The sequence below is a fragment of the Sprattus sprattus genome (genome assembly GCF_963457725.1).
Source record: "Sprattus sprattus genome assembly, chromosome: 12".
NCBI lineage: Eukaryota > Metazoa > Chordata > Actinopteri > Clupeiformes > Clupeidae > Sprattus > Sprattus sprattus.
This window is the reverse complement of record NC_137910.1, coordinates 9,927,017-9,945,852: the sequence shown is the minus strand read 5'-3', so window position 1 is coordinate 9,945,852 and position 18,836 is coordinate 9,927,017. Positions and strand designations below refer to the sequence as shown.

General features: G+C 50.1%; 2 protein-coding genes across 7 annotated transcripts in view; both read left to right on the top strand.

Moving 5' to 3' along the window:
• Window positions 1–13,079, top strand: part of LOC308373179 (uncharacterized protein) — a gene marked incomplete at its 3' end in the record, with an annotated part of 22,055 nt that extends 8,976 nt beyond the window's left edge. The window contains exons 4-7 of the mRNA XM_080848594.1: window positions 4,312–4,574; window positions 6,520–6,648; window positions 9,918–12,373; window positions 12,907–13,079. Of these exons, the coding sequence (XP_080704720.1) occupies window positions 4,312–4,574; window positions 6,520–6,648; window positions 9,918–12,373; window positions 12,907–13,079 (3,021 nt within the window). The remainder of the gene's footprint in view (window positions 1–4,311; window positions 4,575–6,519; window positions 6,649–9,917; window positions 12,374–12,906) is intronic.
• Window positions 12,285–18,836, top strand: part of tacc2 (transforming, acidic coiled-coil containing protein 2) — a 52,332-nt gene continuing 45,780 nt past the window's right edge. For all 6 annotated transcript variants that reach the window (XM_080849242.1, XM_080849245.1, XM_080849241.1 and 3 more), the window contains exon 1: window positions 12,285–17,678. In XM_080849242.1, the coding sequence (XP_080705368.1) occupies window positions 13,093–17,678 (4,586 nt within the window). In that variant the 5' untranslated portion in view covers window positions 12,285–13,092. The remainder of the gene's footprint in view (window positions 17,679–18,836) is intronic.

The following is an 18,836-nucleotide window of genomic DNA, read 5'->3' as shown; positions in this document are numbered from 1 at the left end:
TGCTGCCTATTTAATGCAGGCTATGTGTGTGACAGTATGCTTTAGCACTTAGCACGTTGGTACACTGACAGCTTACTGTCTGCTGATGTGCCATTTGAAGGGGCACTCATATAGGCATACATATCTCAGAGTGTTTGTGTGTGTGTGTCTACATCTCTAAATGCATGCAGCATGTGTGCTCTTTTCTCCATGTGCACAGTGCCATGGTTACCTGTCAGAGTTTTAAGTCTTAGCATCTCTGAATGAAGGAATCCCATGTTAGCATCCCATGCTGCTAGCGCTCAGTAAGAGGGGGAAGGACACACTCAGGGCTCTGCCTTTCAACTCGTGTGAGCCTACATGTCAAAGAGGCAGCCAGTCATTCACCCTTTAGAAGAATACAGTGGTTTACCATTAACTGCTGCGTGCTTCATCGCCTCTCTTTGGACCTTTGTCTTCCCTATGCTAGAGGGTGCATCAGTGTCGTGTGTGTGTGTGCTTGTGTGTGTAGGTGTGTGTGTGTGTGTGTGTGTGTGTGTGTGTAGAGTGCCTCTTCATAAATGACACATGACACAGGGGTAGCATTCTATACAAAGAATAAGAGCCGAGACCAGTACACCCCTCAATCTCTGTCGTATTTGCCTGAATGTCTTCGTGTTGTCTGTGGCCGTATGTGATGAAGATCAGCACTTGTGTTGTGTTCGAGGTGTAGCTGAAGAGAGGAAACAGGAAGTTGACTCAAAGAGCAGACTCTTGAGAACTGTGTTCCGAGACGCTTTGAAAAGAGCCTGTTTTGCAGAGCAAATGTGGTAGAATGTGTTTCACTCAATGGTGATTCCTGAATGTAGTAGAATGTGTTTAAGTCGAGGGTGGTTCCTGATGGTGGTAGAATGTGTTTAACTCGAGGGTGGTTCCTGATGGTGGTAGAATGTGTTTAAGTCGAGGGTGGTTCCTGATGGTGGTAGAATGTGTTTAACTCGAGGGTGGTTCCTGATGGTGGTAGAATGTGTTTAAGTCGAGGGTGGTTCCTGATGGTAGTAGAATGTGTTTAAGTCGAGGGTGGTTCCTGATGGTAGTAGAATGTGTTTAACTCGAGGGTGGTTCCTGATGGTCGGTGAATGGGTTTAAGTCGAGGGTGGTTCCTGATGGTGGTAGAATGTGTTTAAGTCGAGGGTGGTTCCTGATGGTGGTAGAATGTGTTTAACTCGAGGGTGGTTCCTGATGGTGGTAGAATGTGTTTAAGTCGAGGGTGGTTCCTGATGGTAGTAGAATGTGTTTAAGTCGAGGGTGGTTCCTGATGGTAGTAGAATGTGTTTAACTCGAGGGTGGTTCCTGATGGTCGGTGAATGGGTTTAAGTCGAGGGTGGTTCCTGATGGTGGTAGAATGTGTTTAAGTCGAGGGTGGTTCCTGATGGGAGACGGTTACCTGGAGTGTGCACGTCGGACGCAATTTGTCATGGTGTGTGCAGCGACCTAATGTTGTTGTGTTTGCTTCTTAACAATTTCATTCCAATTAGTTTGGAGGAGAAGAAGGGGCAACATAGACAGGATAGAATGCAGAGAGAAAAGCCTCTTGGCAGAGAGGGGGGGAACAAAGTGGGTACCTCATTAATATGAATAGAAACAGGAGAAAGGTTTACACTCCAAGACATGAGGTTTTGGGTCAAGCTTCCTGTTGCTGTAAAGGACTGCAATAGCTTTTGTCATGGACTCTAAGCTGCGAAGTACTCATCTGTGTGGTTGAAATAGTTAAGATGTCCTGTCCAGTGTGTGTGTGTGTGTGTGTGTGATGATGCAGGCTGGTGGCAGCAAGAGGAACTCTCCTTATGACTCAACCAAAAAAAAAAGAAAGAAAAACTCCTCTGCCCTGTTCACCCGGTCCTTTGTCCTTCGGGCGTAAGGTGATCCCTGCCTCTGGCTCTTTCACCAGAAAGGCCCACAGAGGGAGAGAAGAGGAGGGCAAGCAGAGAGCTCACCGGGGCTCCGCATTGTGATGCAGAAAAACAGGTGCAGAGAGAGAGAGAGAGAAGGAGGGAGGGAGGGAGGGAGAGAGAGAAACAGAGAGAGACAGAAGGAGAGAGAGAGAGGGGGTGAGAGAGATAGAGAGAGAGAGAGACACAGAGAGAGAGAGAGAGAGAAAGAGGCCTGTTTGAGCTCTGGAAACACACTGTGTGCTCCCAACTAGGGAATCACTTAAGTTCAGGCACCTTTTCATGTCCAGGCCCCTGATAAAAGCTGACTCCGCACAATGGAGGCCCCTAATAAAAGCTGACTCAGCACAATGAAGTTGTCATGGGTGATTAGCGACTTCACCCTCGGGTTCCATTGACTAAAGTTGACTGAACTTGGAGAAGCAGATAGAACCTTTTTTTTTTTTAGAAATGTTTATTGTAAATGTCAAACCCTCTCCCTTAACATTCGTTGCAGGGATGGTGAGAGACTCAGCTGTGGAGCTATGTCTTGTAGCTATTTTACTGATAGAGAGAGACATCTCAATCTCCTCAGATCTCCCCCCACCTCAAACTGTTTATGGTCTGATCAGCTGGCAGCCTCGGCAGGTTCTGTTTTTCACATCAAGAAGTCAGATCCGGCAAATCCAATTTGTTTTCAGTGTTCACCCACCGGCCCATCGATCTAAGACCTACACCTGCGCTTTTGGAATACACGATGCTTAGATGCACCTCGTTTCAAAGCAGCTACCATAGCAGCAGTGGTTCAGTGGGTGTACTTGCTCTACTAAGGAGCCCTGCTACTTTTAGATTCGGTGTGACCTCAATTTTGGAGGCATTCTGACGGTGATAATGTGTGTGTGCGTGAGGTAGTGGGCGCACAAGTCTGACTCTGAGTTTTTGCATGAGTGAACACACTCGCTTATCTCATTCTTCTTTTGAAAGAGTGCATGCGTGTGTGTGTGCTGAGCGTGAATCCAGTGTGTGTGTGTGTGTGTGTTTGTGTGTGTGTGCGTGTGTTTTTTCAGATGTCAGGGGGATTCCCTTTATGGGAAGCCATAATGGTTTCTGAGTGTAGTGGGTGGCATGGCTTCTAATGTATCTCCGAGGCATGGCTGTGTCACATGATCCAGTTATGTAGAAGGCTTTGTCACATGATCCAGTTATGTAGAAGGCTGTGTTTGTAATCATATACCCCCCATCTGTGAATCGATGAAGGGCCATTGCAGGAGGGGAAGTCTTTCACTGTAACACACTGATTTATTTACCATCTGCTCGGCCTGATATTAAACATTATATTTCCCCATTTTTTTGCTTTTGGAAAATATCGCTGTTGTTTCCACATTGACATTGATTGACTGATAGTTAATGATCAAATTGAACAGAGAAATAGCTGAAACACATCTGAAAGAAGACAGAAGTATTCAAGTTTTTCATGCTGTGCAAATGTATTGCTCAAACAAATAGGTATACAGTCTTAAAATATATATTTAGTCAAATCGTTACAAGTCTCACAGTTTACAACCTTCTATTGTTCTGTGTTTGTTTGGTAATGAGGAGCTGTTGTGCAATGGTTGGAGACACAGGGGGATTATAAACAAGCCTGACAGGATTCGTTACATTGAAGGAAAAAATCATTTGTAACAGGGTGTCTTGGATCGCCTCCAAGTTCCCATCTGCTGTGATTTGATCAGCAACTGATTTGTGTAATGAGGAAAATCCACATCAGATGAAGGCCCAGACAGTCCCATAGATTTCTGAGTAATCAAGTGTCTGCTTGGTTGGGTAAACAGTGCTATTTACATGCAGACTACATGGGTATCCTAGAGGTTTATGCTATATACATGCTTATCCTAGAGGTTTGTGCTATATACATGCGTATCCTAGCGGTTTGTGCTATATACATGCGTATCCTAGAGGTTTGTGTTTATGTGTCCAGTTTCAGTTTCATGACTGTTGGACTCCTGCAGGCCATGATGGGAGCTTGTGATTGCGTGCTGTAATGTGATCAGTGCGTCTGAGGCAAAAGGTCGGGGTGTGTGTGTTTGTATGTGTGTGTGCAATGGCTTACCTCGGCACTTAGTTAAAGAGGGTGTGTTTGTTTACTCATAGGGATGTTTGCTCAGGTGTGTGTGTATGTGTGTGTGTGTGTGTGCGTGTGTGTGTGTGGCTGTGTGTCTGTGTGTGTGTGTGTGTGCATTTTAACTGTGTGTAAAGTGTTTGATCTGTGCTCCGTACACAATAGAAACTAAGACGTCATCAACCGCCATTAGTGCACGATCGACAATCCATAATCAAGGGAGATTCTCAAAGATGTCTGTGCTCTAAGTGTGTGTCTCTGTGTGTGTGTGTGTGTGTGTGTCTCCGTGTGTGTGTCTCCCAGGCTGAAGTTCACACAGAAAGATCAGCAGCGGAGAAGAGGGAGAGCAGGGCTGAGAGCGGAGCGGTCCACACCTCGCTGCCCGCAGCCCACGGACAGGACGACGCACAGGGCAGCCCGTCGCCACGGCTACCGCGCTCTGCCGAGGACGAGGAGCGCTGGGGTCGCCAGGCAGAGGACAGGGAGGAGCTGGAGTTTCCACATGACCTGCTGCCCAGCACTGACCTCAGCACCGAGCTCAACCTCACTTGGGGGACGTCTCTTGGGTAAGTGAAGAGAGCACACACGCACACACACACGCACACACACACACACGCATGCACGGAAACACTCAGGGACAAGCACCTACATGCTCTTTTTTCTCTTCATCACACTCACTCGTGTGTGTAAGCTCTCAAACTCACCCAAGGTTTTCCACTAGTGTGAGAGTCAACTAATCAAACGATCATCAGGCAAACAAGATGGGATTTGTTTGCTGGGTTATGTGAGTGGGAGTGTGTGTGTGTGTGTGTGTGTGTGTGTGTGTGTGTGTGTGTGTGTGTGTGTGTGTGTGTGTGTGTCTGTTTCTGTGTCTGTGTCTGTGTCTGTGTCTGTGGGGGGGCGGGGTTGGGTGAGGGAATAACACAGAGGTTTCACAGAAGACTGATTTCAGAGGAAGAGTGGTTAAAGTCACTTCCTGGTTCTCTAGCTTCCGTTGGACGGCTGACTTAAAGCAACACTTCAGCGTCTTTTCCTAATTTCATGTAGACATTAGAGCTACAAACATCATGCATTAATCAGCAGCCTGAAGCTCAGCCCTCTCGCAGTGTTCCCTGTTTTCTGAGGGCTTGTCATAGATCCCTATCAGAGGCGGCGTCTGTTTTTGTAGCTGCAAGAAATCAGTTTGTAGGAGATGAGCTATGCCTACCTGACCTAACATGCCCGAGCGGCACAACCCCAGCCATGTCAGTCAGTCAGTCAGGCAGGCAGGCAGTCAGATAGAGACGTGTTATTATTTTCCTTTAGGGGCACCCACTCCTTTCTGTGGAAACTCTGACTAACCCTGATGACTGAGATACCAGCGCCAGGTTTAGGGTTTAGACTTAAAGACCACATGACCGTGATCAAGGAGAAAACGATCAAATCACAGTGTCCTGTTTTGAGTGGACAATGCCTGAAGGCTGCCAGTCTGGCCGTGCCGCATCAGCACGAGCATTTATGATGAGACGGCGCGGTAATGTTCCCAGGGTGACCTCACCTGTCGTCAATGTCACAGTCATTTGTCACGTCAAACGGCAGCTCAGTATTCATATAAATGATGCCGTGGACAACAGAGAGGAGCTCATCGGCAGGAGGGGCTTTGATGTTGAAAGGGAGACCTGACTTATCTGTCAGAGAAGACGAGACAGATAGTTTAAACAGAGCTCTGTGGATTTTCATTGTTTGCAATGGTCACGAGTGATGAATCATTAAGCCATGGTCAGGGATAGGATGAGACGTACTGAGGGATGGACAGAGCTAATTTTCCCAATATTAACTACTCACTTACCGAGAGTGAGGCCATGCGGTGAATATAAAACTGAGGCTTAAACGGCCGAGTGATAGCGAGGTTAATACACCAAAGCTGAATTTTGATATTTCCCGGCATGACCAAACAGTCGAGGTTAGTCAATTGTTTATTATATGGCATTTTATGGTAATTGTTAATAGAAAACATGTCGTTTTGTTCAGCTCTCAAGTCTTCTCATGACACAATGTGTTTTTTAGGTGTTTCGTAGCAACCAATAACTTGCTAACTTCAAGTTAGAATGATCAATAGAAAACGGACAACACAGTTCTGCAAAAATGGCTTTAATTTACAGTAAAGTAACAACACAAGTGATTCAAACTATAGTTTCTAGTCTTTATCATCACTTTCAATAACACATTTTCGCTGCTTCTGAATTTCCTCATGGCTGTTGATGTCTATCAATATCGCTCATTTTGAAAATTACGTTAGAGGGCAATACGGATCTGTATCAGCATGGTGGCCAATTGGTTACATAGTAGGAGCATACAGAAGTAGAATAAGTGGTTTCGGACTCTGCAACTGAGTCGCCCAGATGTTATATGAAAGGAGTTTACTGTTTGATATTATTCCATTATAACTGACAGTCATTTCTCTCCATGTGTGTTTGTGTGTATGTGTGCTTATGTGTTGCGGTGCGGTGCGTGTTAACACCTGTGCTACAGGAGTGAACAGGTGAGCTCAGGTGAGATGAAGAGTGAGACAGTGACACTGTCTGGCCCAGCAAACCCTCTCTTGGCTGGGCTGCAGCACTACATGGACATGGGTCCCCCGGCCCTGGGCATTGGGAAGAGGTATCAGAGATCACACACCCCCAGAGAGAGAGAGGCAGATGTGTGGCCCTATCTACACCCCCTCAGAGAGAGGGAGACAGATGTGTGGCCTTATCAGCCTGAGGCTTCTGGGGCCTGAGTTACCACCCAGGGACCTCTTAAACACACACTTTTTTTTATTTGATCACTATTTCTTCCTGTCAATTTGATGTGCACACACTGCCTGCTCGAAAAGGCAGACCACCCATACATTAGGAACGATCGATCTGGCCATACATCTCTCCCTCTCTTTGTGGTGGTCAGGATGTGAGTGTATTGATTTGCAGTGGTTTGTGAGGAAGTACACCCTGGCGTGTGCTTTAGTGTGCTGTCTTGCGAGTGAGCGTTTTAATATCTTCCGTCGTCTGAGTTTTCGGAGAGTTTTTCTCCAGGCCTGTGTTTGTGTTGCGATTGGCTGATGACTCTTGGCTTCTCTTGCCTGACCTGGCTGCCGTATCTAACATCCGCTTGCTGAGTGGCTCCTGTGGTGAACATGGCTCTGGTCTGCACACCACAGCTGAATGGGCTTCAGTCAGAGGGCCGGAAGCTTCAGGAAATGCTTGTGGAACGCCATGACAACCAGCGCAAACTAACAGGTGTGGAGACAGTGCTAGAGAAAGAGAGAGAGAGAGAGAGAGAGAGCCTGCCCAGTGTTTGACTTGTAACGCTATGACTCTCTTCAGTGTTGGAAAGAGGAGTAACTTCCAGCTCAGCTCTGTGCAGTTAATCGCTGGTTTGGTCCCTGGGATAGCGCCCACAAAGCAAGGGTTATGGCTAGCAAGGTGAGGAAGTTTAAAGCTGTATCTATGATGTGTGTGTGTGTGTGTGTGTGTGTGTGTGTGTGTGTGTGTGTGTGTGTGTGTGTGTGTGTGTGTGTGTGTGTGTGTGTTCAGGTTAGCAAGGTGAGGAATTTTAAAGCTGTATCTATGGTGTTAGTGCAAACAAAGGCTTTATTTATGGCCCAGGTTCTTTAACCAGGTGATTTCCTATGTGGAATGCAGCTGTTGTTAAGTTGAATGTGCCTTGTATATTTATGCCGTGTATATTTATTCTGTTGATACATGTGCAAAGCCTCCGCACAAGACCATTGGATGCTCAGGATTAAGTTTAAAGTGGCCAGGGAAATGATATAATATAATAATATGTAATATAATAATAAGAAGGATATAAAGCCTGGAAGAGAAGAGACAGAGAGAGAGAGAGAGAGAGAGAGAGAGAGAGAGAAAGAGAGAAAGAGAGAGGAGAGATTCATTTAAGAACAGCCAAGAATGAGATGTGTGGAAAGCGAGAGAGATTGAGAAATAGTAACAGAATGAAGACAGAGTCTTGGTTAATGGAGAGAGGGAGAGAGAGAGATAGATAAAGAGAAAGAGAAAGAGAAAGAGAAAGAAAGAAAGAGTAACAGAATGGAGACAGAGTCTTGATTAATGGCTGCCTGTGGTGCAGCGGTGCAGAGGACCTGCAGAGGAGTGTCTACGCCAAGAGGCCCCGGCCTGCCCCCAGCCTGGCACATAGGCAGTAGTATGAGCTCAACCCCCTCGCTCTCTCTGTCTGGCTGTCTGTCTGTCTGTCTCTCTCCCTCTCTCCCTCTCTCTGTCTGTCTGTGTGTGTCCCTCTCTCTCTTTCTCTGATTCTGTCTCTCTCTCTCTGTGTCTTTCTCTCTCACTCACTCTTTTCCTCTCTCTCCCTCCCTCCCTCTCTCTTTCTCTCCCTCCCTCCCTCTCTCTTTCTCTCTCTCCCTCCCTTCCCACTGCTGCCCTAGTGTGTCATTAAACCATTTAAACCTTTCCTCTCTGAGACCGAGAAAGAGAGAGAAAGAAAGAAACTAAAACACACAGGGTCAGGGAGTGCCAGTCTTTCATGTGTGCAGGGATCAGTTAAGGATTTAGGCAGGCGGGTAGGGGTGTGGCGTGGTGTGGTATGGTGTGGCGTGGTGTGTTGTGGTGTGGCTTGTTGTCAGGGCAGAGGTTGTGTTGTGAAGGAGCGCTCAACCCTTTTGAGACTTGCTTGGGTAATGATTTTTTTTTTAAGTACCGGTATGTTTCCATTTGCAGTTGAGAATGAATGATACCTCTGGCTTTGTAATGACAGACAAATATGCTGGAGGTAAATCTGTGTTGTCACAAAATGGAGGCCTGCAGTACATCATGTTTACTTGACTGGAAAACCAATAAACAACATGGCTGCTCTGCTACTTGTTAGACTTGCATTGTGACTCAGCATTGACTTGCATTGTGACTCAGCAGTCATGATTCCCACCTGACTCTGGGAAGCTGAGTCTCCTGTGTGTGTGTGTGTGTGTGTGTGTGTGTGTGTGTGTGTGTGTGTGTGTGTGTGTGTGTGTGTGTGTGTGTGTGTGTGTGTGTGTGTGTGTGTGTGTGTGTGTGTCTGTGTGTGTGTGTGTGTGGGTGTGTGTCTGTGTGTGTGTGTGTCTGTGTGTCTGTGTGTGTGTGTGTGTGTTTGTGTGTGTGTGTGTGTGTGTGTGTGTGTGTGTTCCTCTGAAAGCTAAATGGCCAATCTGTGTATCCAGATTTCCATTAGGGCTAGTGATGGATGGAGGAAGCATTGACCCTGATCTCAGTAACATCTGTGCGCCTGTGACTGAGGGTGTGCAAGTGTGTGTGTGCGTGTGTGCCTGTGTCTGTGCCTGTGTGTGTTTGTGATGGGGGGGGGGGGATGATGTACTATGATATAGCTGCTCTTGTGTCTGGTGTGTGTGTGTGTGTGTGTGTGTGTGTGTGTGTGTAGAGATGATGAACTATGATATAGCTGCTCTTGTGTCTGGTCTGTCTGGTGTGTGTGTGTGTGCGGAGATAATGTTCTATGATATAGCTGCTCTTGTGTCTGGTGTGGATGCTGTGGCCTGGCTCGTGGGTCTGATGAGGGTGTGTGTGTGTGTGTGTAGATGCTGTGGCATGGCTCGTGGCTCTGATGAGGGTGTGTGTGTGTGTGTGTGCGTGTGTGTGTGTGTGTGTGTGTGTGTATGTGTAGATGTAGATGCTGTGGCATGGCTCGTGGCTCTGATGAGGGTGAGTTTGCTGTGGTGCTGTGATGCAACGTGTGCAGATTGAAGTGGAGTGTCTCTGCATGATGCCCTCTCGCCATCATCAGTTTTGAATTGAAGTGGGAGGCGGGGCCGTTTTGGGTTGCAGTGTGTGGATTGCGATGGCAGCATTGACCAACAGCTCTGCCCCATGCTAACTTTGTCCCTATCGACCTCTTTTTGGTTCTGCTCTGTCCTGGATCTGCAGCCCGGAGGGTGACCCAGTTCATAGCGGCCCCCCGCACCAGACCCACTCTCCTGCTGGGCCTCAGGAGGAGCCCACCCCGCCCCTCTCCTCATCCCAGCAAATTAACTTGGAGCTCCAAGCTGCCTTCCAGGAATGTGAGCAGCAAATGGCCTCCCTCGGTATGTCCTGCCAAGCAGACTCTGCAGGGCCCGGCCAAGACGCTGGCAGGTATCCGTCTGAGGCCACGACTAAAAAGGAAGGGAAAAGAAGGAAAAGGAAGAAGAAAGGTGCGAGTCAGAAGGTGGCAGCCACCCAGCCGGGGCGTGAGACAGATCTCCAGGGTAACAGTGGAACTCAGTCAAGCGCCATGGCAACTGGGCAGGAGGAGGCGGTCAGTTTCAGTTTCAAAAGCTACATTTTAGGCGAAGCCAATTATGCCGAACGGGACAAAGAGCCTAAAGAGTCAAAGGTGAGTGAAGCCACAATAAAACAAGGGGCAGTCTGTCAGACAGAGACTGAGATAGGATCACAGACGGAAACAAATACAGCATTGAAGCAGGAACAGGCAGATATTTGTTTACTCACAGAGGATGAAGTAAGGCCCAAGAGCAGTGTAGAGGGAATGCAAACTCGTGAGGCAAAACTAGCCGCAAACGGGCTCCAGGCAACAGTGGAAGTAAAAGACCTGTCTATGAGAGATTCAGGAAGTGAAGCCTGTGCAAGCGCACCTCCACAATGTACTGCAGCAGAAGTCAGCCTCTTACTGAACTCACAGACTAAGAAAGCAGCAAATTCCTTCAAGGACCTGGAGGCAAAAGACGCACAAAGCGAGGCTAATCTGCCACAGGATGAGTCAAACCAGCACTCAGAGTCGGCCCTGTTCCCACAGACCGCAGCGGAGACGGTCTCCCTCACAGACTCAGCCCCCAGTGTAGACACACGAGGTGACCAGCAGACAAACCCACAGGCTGAGACGCAGACACATCATGCACATCATGCGCCGACGAAGACACGCAGCGGAGAGACAAAAGACGACATCATGCCTGGGACCATCGCGCAGTCTCCCGGGGCCCCAGGCTCAGATTTACAAGAACAGCTGAGTCCCCAGAGGGAGGGGGACATCTGCCCCCCGTCCCCATCCTCCGCGTCTGTGCTGGCTCATCTTACCCTCCCCCAGATTTCACCTGCCCTCTCATTGGCCCCCACTCTGGGGCAGGAGCAGCCGGCTGACCACAGCCAGGCAGATGGGTCCCTCTTCAGAGACACATCAGAGCCGGAAACCCCACCCTGCCACGACCAGTCAATAGCACACACATACACATACACACACACACCCCCACACCCCCACGACCAGTCAATAGCGCACACACACACATACACACACACTCCCACATCCTGCCACGGTCAGGCAATAGCCAGGGTGGAAAATGACAAAAATGCGGTGGGGATGTCTGCAGCCGTGGCCCAGGCCATTGATCTGAGCCGCCCTGGGGCCGTGGGCGAGCCTGGAGCTCCTGAGGGATCAGGGCCACTGCCAGACCAGAGCATCAGCACACTTCCTGTGAAGGCGGAAGATGAGTCAGAGAGCGAACGGGAAAGATTAGGCACTCAGAGTCAGGTGGAAACACTCAAAGTAGACGAAGGTGGAGCGTTTGTGTTTAACCAGGAGAAATCAGCCTCCCTGAATCAAGGTAAAGCGCTTAACCAGGACGAAATAGCTCTAACTCACCCGCAGGAAGCACTCAGTGATAACCAGGCAGAAAGAGGTCCTATTAGCAAGCCTGCCCAGCTGAAAATAGAGCAAGAGCCTCTGAATAAAGAGCAAACGCTCTCTTTGGACCTAACACTCCTCCCGGTCCACTCTTGTGTGGGAAAGGAGGAGGAGGAGAAGAAGGAGGAGGGAGAGAGCGCTCGTCAAGAGGCTTCCGTGCGGGCTGCAGCCGATCCCACCGCGTTGCCACTGACAACACCCACGATGCCAGAAATGATAGAGAGCGAGGGAGAGCGAGAGAAGAAGAGAGGCGATCTGAGCGAGACAGACCAAACGCTGAAAGCAGCGGATTCTGAGGCAGCAGTCGGAGCTGCACCTTTTAGTGAGACGCACAAGCCTCTGATCCCAACAGGCGAGCAGGAGGAGAGTGACAGCCTCCCTGGTAGGCAGCCCGAGCCCACGTTCATCTACTCCCAGATTAATTGCTCACCTGCATTGGGAGTGGAGGAGAAGAAAACTGCGTTTCCCAGTGTCTGCAGCAGCAGCAGCAACAGAGACAGCAGCAGCAACAGTGGCAGCAGTGGCATTAAAAGCAGTAGCTGCGAACAGAACTCAGTGGTGAGTGAGGGGAAGGGAGGGGGGAAGGGAGGGGGCAAGGGAGGGGGACAGCCAACAAACTGCTCCCCAGGGACAGACGCTGTCTCACCAGCCGAGGGAGGAGAGCCTAAATCACTCCAGACAGAGGACCAGCCCTGCACCAGCAACAGTGCTGCTCCTCGCGGGCTTCAGAGAGGACGAGACAGCCAGGAAGATAGCGCAGGAAGATTGGAGAGAGACAGAGAGGGAGAGGGAGAGAGACACACAGAGAAGGAGGAGGAGAGGAGGGAGCAGAGAGGAGGTGGAGCGCAGTCTTCGCTCAGACAGCCAGCGGGTTCACCCAGTGAGTTGTCACTGACGACGGACACTGAGACATGTCAGCCCTGCGACTCTGCCTCTGAGCCACAGGCTACAGAAGCACAGCAGCACCACAGCAGCGGTGAGCTTATCTCTCTCATCTCTGCTAAACAGGACCCTCTTCCACTGCCTGTCAGCGGTGAGCCAATCTCTCTCATCTCTGCCAAACCGGACTCTCCTCCAGGCAGCTCAGACTCAGCCAATCACTCTCCGCCTCCTCTCTCTCCAACAAACTCTGCCGGCGCTGAGAGAAAAGCAGAGGGGCAGAGAGAGGCTGAGCTGAATCGGTGCCTGAAAACAACAGCAGAAGAGAGGGCATTCAGTGCCACTTTGCCACCCTCACAGGAGGGGGCATTCAGTGCTGCTCTGCCACCCTCAGAGGCTGCAACACAGAGGGCTTCTTCAGTCGGTGCCAGCCGGCAACAGGTAGAGCCGTCCCACGACCCGCCACAGCTACTTGGCACCGGGAGTCCACAACCTCCGGAGAGCGTGACGTCGACGGCGCCGCAGCCTGGTGAGTGTCAGCCCACCATGTGGGAAACTATTGGCAGCTACAGCAGTGTGGGGAACATCTTGAAGAGAAAAGATGGGAGATGCTTGCCAGGCGTGCCAGGCGTTCCCGGCGTTCCGAACGTCACTCCAGTCGTCTGCTCCTCCTTGCCTCCCCTGACTGTGCACGAGAGCCTGCGACACCCGGTGTCGGAGACCAGCTTCAGCTTCCAGGAGTACTTTGGGACGAAGACGCCAGAGGTGCCCCCTCAAACGCAACCACAATTCACAGGCGAGAGTCCTGCAGAGCTGAAAGAACCCAAACACGAAAGCAATGCGGAAGAACCCGGAGCAACACAGAAGGAGGAACAGCGTGGAGGGAAAACAACGAGCGCCGGCCTCACAGAACCCAGCCAGGAGGATAAGCAGACAGCAGAGTCAGCTTCCTATGATGAAAAGACTGGAAAAGCACCGGATGATGCTCTGCCTGCTTCTCAGGAGAAAGGAGAATGTCAGGAAGTGTGCGTCGATGTTTCACTCAAAGCCGAGAGTCAAAGTGCTGACACCTGCAACAACGCTGCTGATGAGGGTAAGAGGGCAGAGGTCACCGGGGTCAAAGGTCATATGACAGCAGGGCCCTTAGCTGGTTCAGAACACAGCACGAGCCAGGAAAGAGAAGAAGAAAAACATGAAAGTGATTCTGAATGTTTGAAGAATACCAAAGAGAAGAAAGAGGAGAGAGAAAATACAGCTGATGTTTTATTGTTGATAAATGATAATGTTGAAAGAGAAGTCTGCAAAAATGCAGAAGACACTGTAGGGCTAGTGAATGATGACGTGGAAAAAGAAATCCCTGAGGAAAAAAAACATGCTGTTGTTTCTGAGAATGTGAATCAGCAAAATGAAGGTAGCCAACAACAGGTGGATAATGATTGTTTGATTAAGGGTGAACTGACACACAATGATGTCAACTATTGTGCTGATGCTGACAGCTTGGTGGAGCTTCAGAAGACAGACGGCAAACATGAGGGCGATTCGGGAAGTTTGGCCAGTGATCAGTTAAAGCAGGAGCCAGTATCAGAGTCATCAACAGTGGTGCCAGCTGAAACAGTCTTGCCTGAATCAGTCCCTGCTAAGTGTGAGTTACAGTCTGTCTCCTCCCCCCCTGCTGTTGATCCCAGCATGGTCAGTACTTCCCCGTGTGATGCTCTCTGGATTCCACCTGACGTTGCCCAGGCTCTGCTACCCTCCGTGGGGGTGACCCCTGAGAAACCACCTGCGACCTCTGTCGAATCGGAGACACTGTTTATTACCACGGATGGAGCCGATTCAACGAAACCAGACAACGCAGCCAACCAACCTACGCAAAATTCTGACTCTCTGCCCCAAACCCAACCGTGCCAGGAGGGTGTCGAGGGCACTGCGGCTCCTCAGTCCTCTAAAGGCTCCCTTCCCGAGGCTGCCACGGAGACTGAGCCGGCTGCCGTGCCAACCATTGTTCTGAAGCCTCCGGGCCCGATGCTGAGTCACCGTGAGCTTGTAAACGAATGTGATATCACGAGCACCAGTCCATCTAATGGCCTCTCATGCACTGAGGAGAGACAGGATGTGGCTGTCATGACACACAGTATTATAAGTGAGGGTGTAGCCAGCAGTAGTGGAAGGAATTATGACTCGGCAGAAAAAAAGAAGGAGAAAGAGAGAATTGCTTATGCTCCTTTCCCACCTGAGAATCCTGTATCAGAGGAGACGGCTTCTGGCTCCGCAGTGCAAGTCTTATCCAGCAGCAGCGGCTGTAAACCTGAGGAGACGGCACAGCGTGACAGTTTGTCAGGGGGCGGTGTTGTGAAGTCAGTCTGTGATACAGGAAGTAGGGGATCAGAAGCCACCGGTGAGAGTGTGTCACTCCCCAACAACAGTCACACTGGAGACTCAGTCACTGCATCTACTGGGCCCAGACTCTTCAACAGTCATGCTGAAGTTTCCACTGGGATTTCACCACAAGTCAGTGGCCCGTTCACAAAACCTGACACCACAGAGGAATCGATTAAGGTTGAACCGGCCTTTTCAGCAAAAGTAAACACTTCTGAGAGGTCATGTGATAACGAATCACTCACCTCCCAATCATCTGTCTCTTCAGACAGCTCCATCAAAAACAGCCATGATCTTCTCACGGTTAATGCTCCAGGCCATGCTGACCAGTCCCTCATGGGGGACCTCATCAGTGGCGGCCATGACACCAGCACTGAGCTACCAACTAGCATGCCCTCCGCTGTAAACAAAGAAGTAGGAAACAAAGAGGTTCTGCAAGGAAAGGAAGAAATGGAGGAAAACCTGCAAAGCCTTATGGGAGCGGAAGCAACACAAACACAACAGCTTTTTAAAGCCAAGTGTGTTCAGTCTGATTACAAGCAGGAGCAGGAGCAGGATGAGAAGAAACAAACAAGCAGCTCGGTGAATGAAATTGAGGGAAAACGGAGCAAATCAGCCGAGCAGCTGGCAGACACACAAGAGAAAACGTACATGCTGGAAAACCCACATGCAAACCGAGGAGAGGGTAGAACTGAAACGCAAACAGAGAAACAGGTGGGAATGCTTGAAAAAGTCGGGGACGACAGAAAAGTAAACACTGGAGAGAAACTGGGAGACTCGCTGACTCCTGACAAAAACAAGGAAGACAAACGACTGTTAGACAGCAGCCTTGAGCAATCAGACTCGGCTAAACAGATAGTCAGCCAGAGCAGGGACCTAAACGAGTCCGCTCGTTCATCATCAGTTCAGAGCCTCTCAGAGTCGCCCGCAGAGATCCGCTCGGACCAAGTCCCTCAGAAGGCCGACTCGGCTCCTGTCTCACAGAGAGACTCCCAGCCTCGAGACCAACAGGAAGAGCAGCAGCAGCAGCACAAGAAGCAGAAGCTGCCGGAGCTTAGTAGTGGACCAGTGGGGGTGTCAGACGACGGCCCTAAGGGGGTGTCAGACGGTGGCCCAGAGGAGTGTGAAAGTGTTGATCCTGGGCTGAGTGAACGTCCGGCCTCACCACAGCAGCTGGGACTAGCAGAGGGAGTCCGGGGCGCTGGGGGCTGCGAGAAACATTCAGAGGAGGTCGCTAAGCCCAGGGGTGGTGAGAGTCACACCACAGGAGAGGAGAAGGGGGAGCGCGAAAGGCTGCCGGAAGGCGGTGGAGCGTTGGCAGCTCCTCTGGCTCTCCCTGTGTCCATGCCCACAGTCAGTGAGGAGCTCTCACCTCGTGTGGATGAGAAGGGTTTCAATGACACCACGGGAGAAGAGCGGGAGGAAGGGCAGGAGTCAAAGGTCACGACAACAGTGAATGAGGGTGAAGAGGTCAAGCCAGAGAGGCGAGAGAACACTGCTGCTTCGGTGTCACCAGGAGGTGGCTGTGAACCCGCAGCATGTCCTGTTTCATCGCAGGCCGCTGAAGAAGAGGCTGAGTGTGAGGAGAGTCACATACCTTACCCCAATAACACTGAAGAAGAGGCTGAGTGTGAGGAGAGTCACATACCTTACCCCAATAAGGCCACTGAGCTGCCTGTGAAAGACACCAGCTCCCCTCCCGTAAACGCCAGTGCCTCTACAACAGACCCACAGCTTCAAACAGACGAGCAGCAGCTATTCATTCAAGTCACCCAGAGCAACAGCAATGTTAGTCAGGCTTCTGACACAACACAGGAGGCCTCTGTTCCCTTAACCTTTGAACCCAAGCAGCAGGAAGCGACTCCCATCCGAACCCCCACTGACCATCCCTCTGTCTCCCCAAGTGTGGCTCCCCAGCACCGAGTCCTGGGAAGCAAAGACGAGAGTGTTTTCCCTGGGGAAACTGACACACATGCAGAGAGCCCCCTTAAAGAAAAAGACACTTCAGGCCCACAGGCATGTTGCACTAAGTCTCAAGTAGAGTCTGAAGCTCCCACACAGCAAAATGAAAGTGTTACGGCAAATCTGGAGCAGCAGGGGGAGGATGCATCCACTCCGACCCCGGCTGAGGAGGCTCACGCAGGGGACCTGGTGGAAAACACAGCTGTGTCCACGCAGAAGCTCCCCAAACCACAGAGCGACAGCCAGAGCCCAGACATCAAACGGAGAGTCAGAGCCGAGGAGCCCGAGGTCTCTCTGAGTGGCGCTCCGAAGGGGACAGAGGCCATGCCAGAATTCCCAGACACAACTCAGTCTTCCTCGGTTTCCTTGCAGACTAGCAGCCCAGACTGCTCCGTCGCTACAGTCAGTTCTGATTCCCAGTCTGAGCTGAATCAAGGACCCTCAAAATCTTTCATTGAAATGCTACGTGAGAATGCTTTGGCCACAGAAGCTCAAGGTCAAGGTCCAAATTCTGCCAATAAAAAAAGCAATATTACAAATGACGACCTGGACACTGCCCCTGTCACTGAAGAAGTAGATATACACCGAGGTTCTGATAGCAAAGAGCCCTCCATTGCCACAGCTCCGGACCCGAGGGTGGCGCTGGCGGGCCCTGGCCCAGAGTGCCCGCCTGCGGAGTCATGTGGTGACACAGACTGGCTGAGAGCGCTCAGAGATGCTGCAGCCGAGCAGACACAGGGCAGGGCCGAGCAGGACCACACAACTGGCCACCCTGACAAAAGCACAGGAATCAGGTACCTACGTACATCAAGTGTGTGTATGTGTGTGTGTATGAGAGAGAGAGTTGGTGTGAATACGCGTGTGTGTGTGTGAGTGAGTGGGTGAGTGGGTGAGTGGGTGAGTGGATGAATGGGTGAGTGGGTGTGTGTTTGAGTGTGGAGCATCTGATCCGTGAGCTGTTTATAGAGCCAGGGCTTGTGTGAAGAGGCAGGCAGATACACGTTCCCACACACTTGCAGAAAATAGCTCCAGAGATCACAAAACCAAATGCCTTCCGTGTTTCACCGTCCTGTTCCTCATGTCAAGGAAATGTTCTTTCTAATCAGTGTTATTGAATTACTCTGAGTAGCGCAATGGCATTGAGAGGTCATATTGCTTACTCAGGGATGAGTCACTGTGCTTGGTGAACACTGGGCAGACTCAGACCTCTTAAGAGTGGTGTGTGTGTATGTGTGTGTTCACTGGACAGAGTCAGACATCTTTAGAGTGCTGTGGGTATGTGTGTGTTCGCAGTAGCAGCCCAGAGTCGAGGTTAAGTCCTGCTGTGTGCCAGGCTCTGTAAATGTCTGTAATCAGATATTTGTACAACTTACGCCTTCAAATCCAGCACTGCAAACACACTTAGAGGACTGTGAAGGCCTTGGGTAAATGCTGTTTTGACAGATGTATCAAAACAAAATGAATGCCGATCCATCACACTACGCCAGAGTGGTTTTGGTCACATAAGGAGAGCTACTGTTTCACCGGTGTAGAGCCGGTTCACTGCACCAAAATAGCAAACACATTTTATGTTTACTCTCATAACCGACCTCGTGCCGAAGATTTAGCCGAGCCAACTCTTGAAGTATCAGCTTTAAATTCATTCCAGGCATGTTATCTGACGTAAATTCACAGGGATGATATCAGCACATGAAATGTGAAAGTTTAAATATGAATCAGGCAAACAACCACAGAGCAGATGACTGTTGCATTTGAACGAAGATCGATTGGAAAGAGAACCACTGCAAGCCATTATATCCGCAAGGATGACATCAAGTCTGACATCAGCTCAGGCCTCAGCAGGATTTGAATGGGCCTATTATTCTGTGTACACAAAAGACACGCGTGCACACATACACACACACAGACACACACAGATGCACACAAAGACACGCACACACACCGGGTTGGTT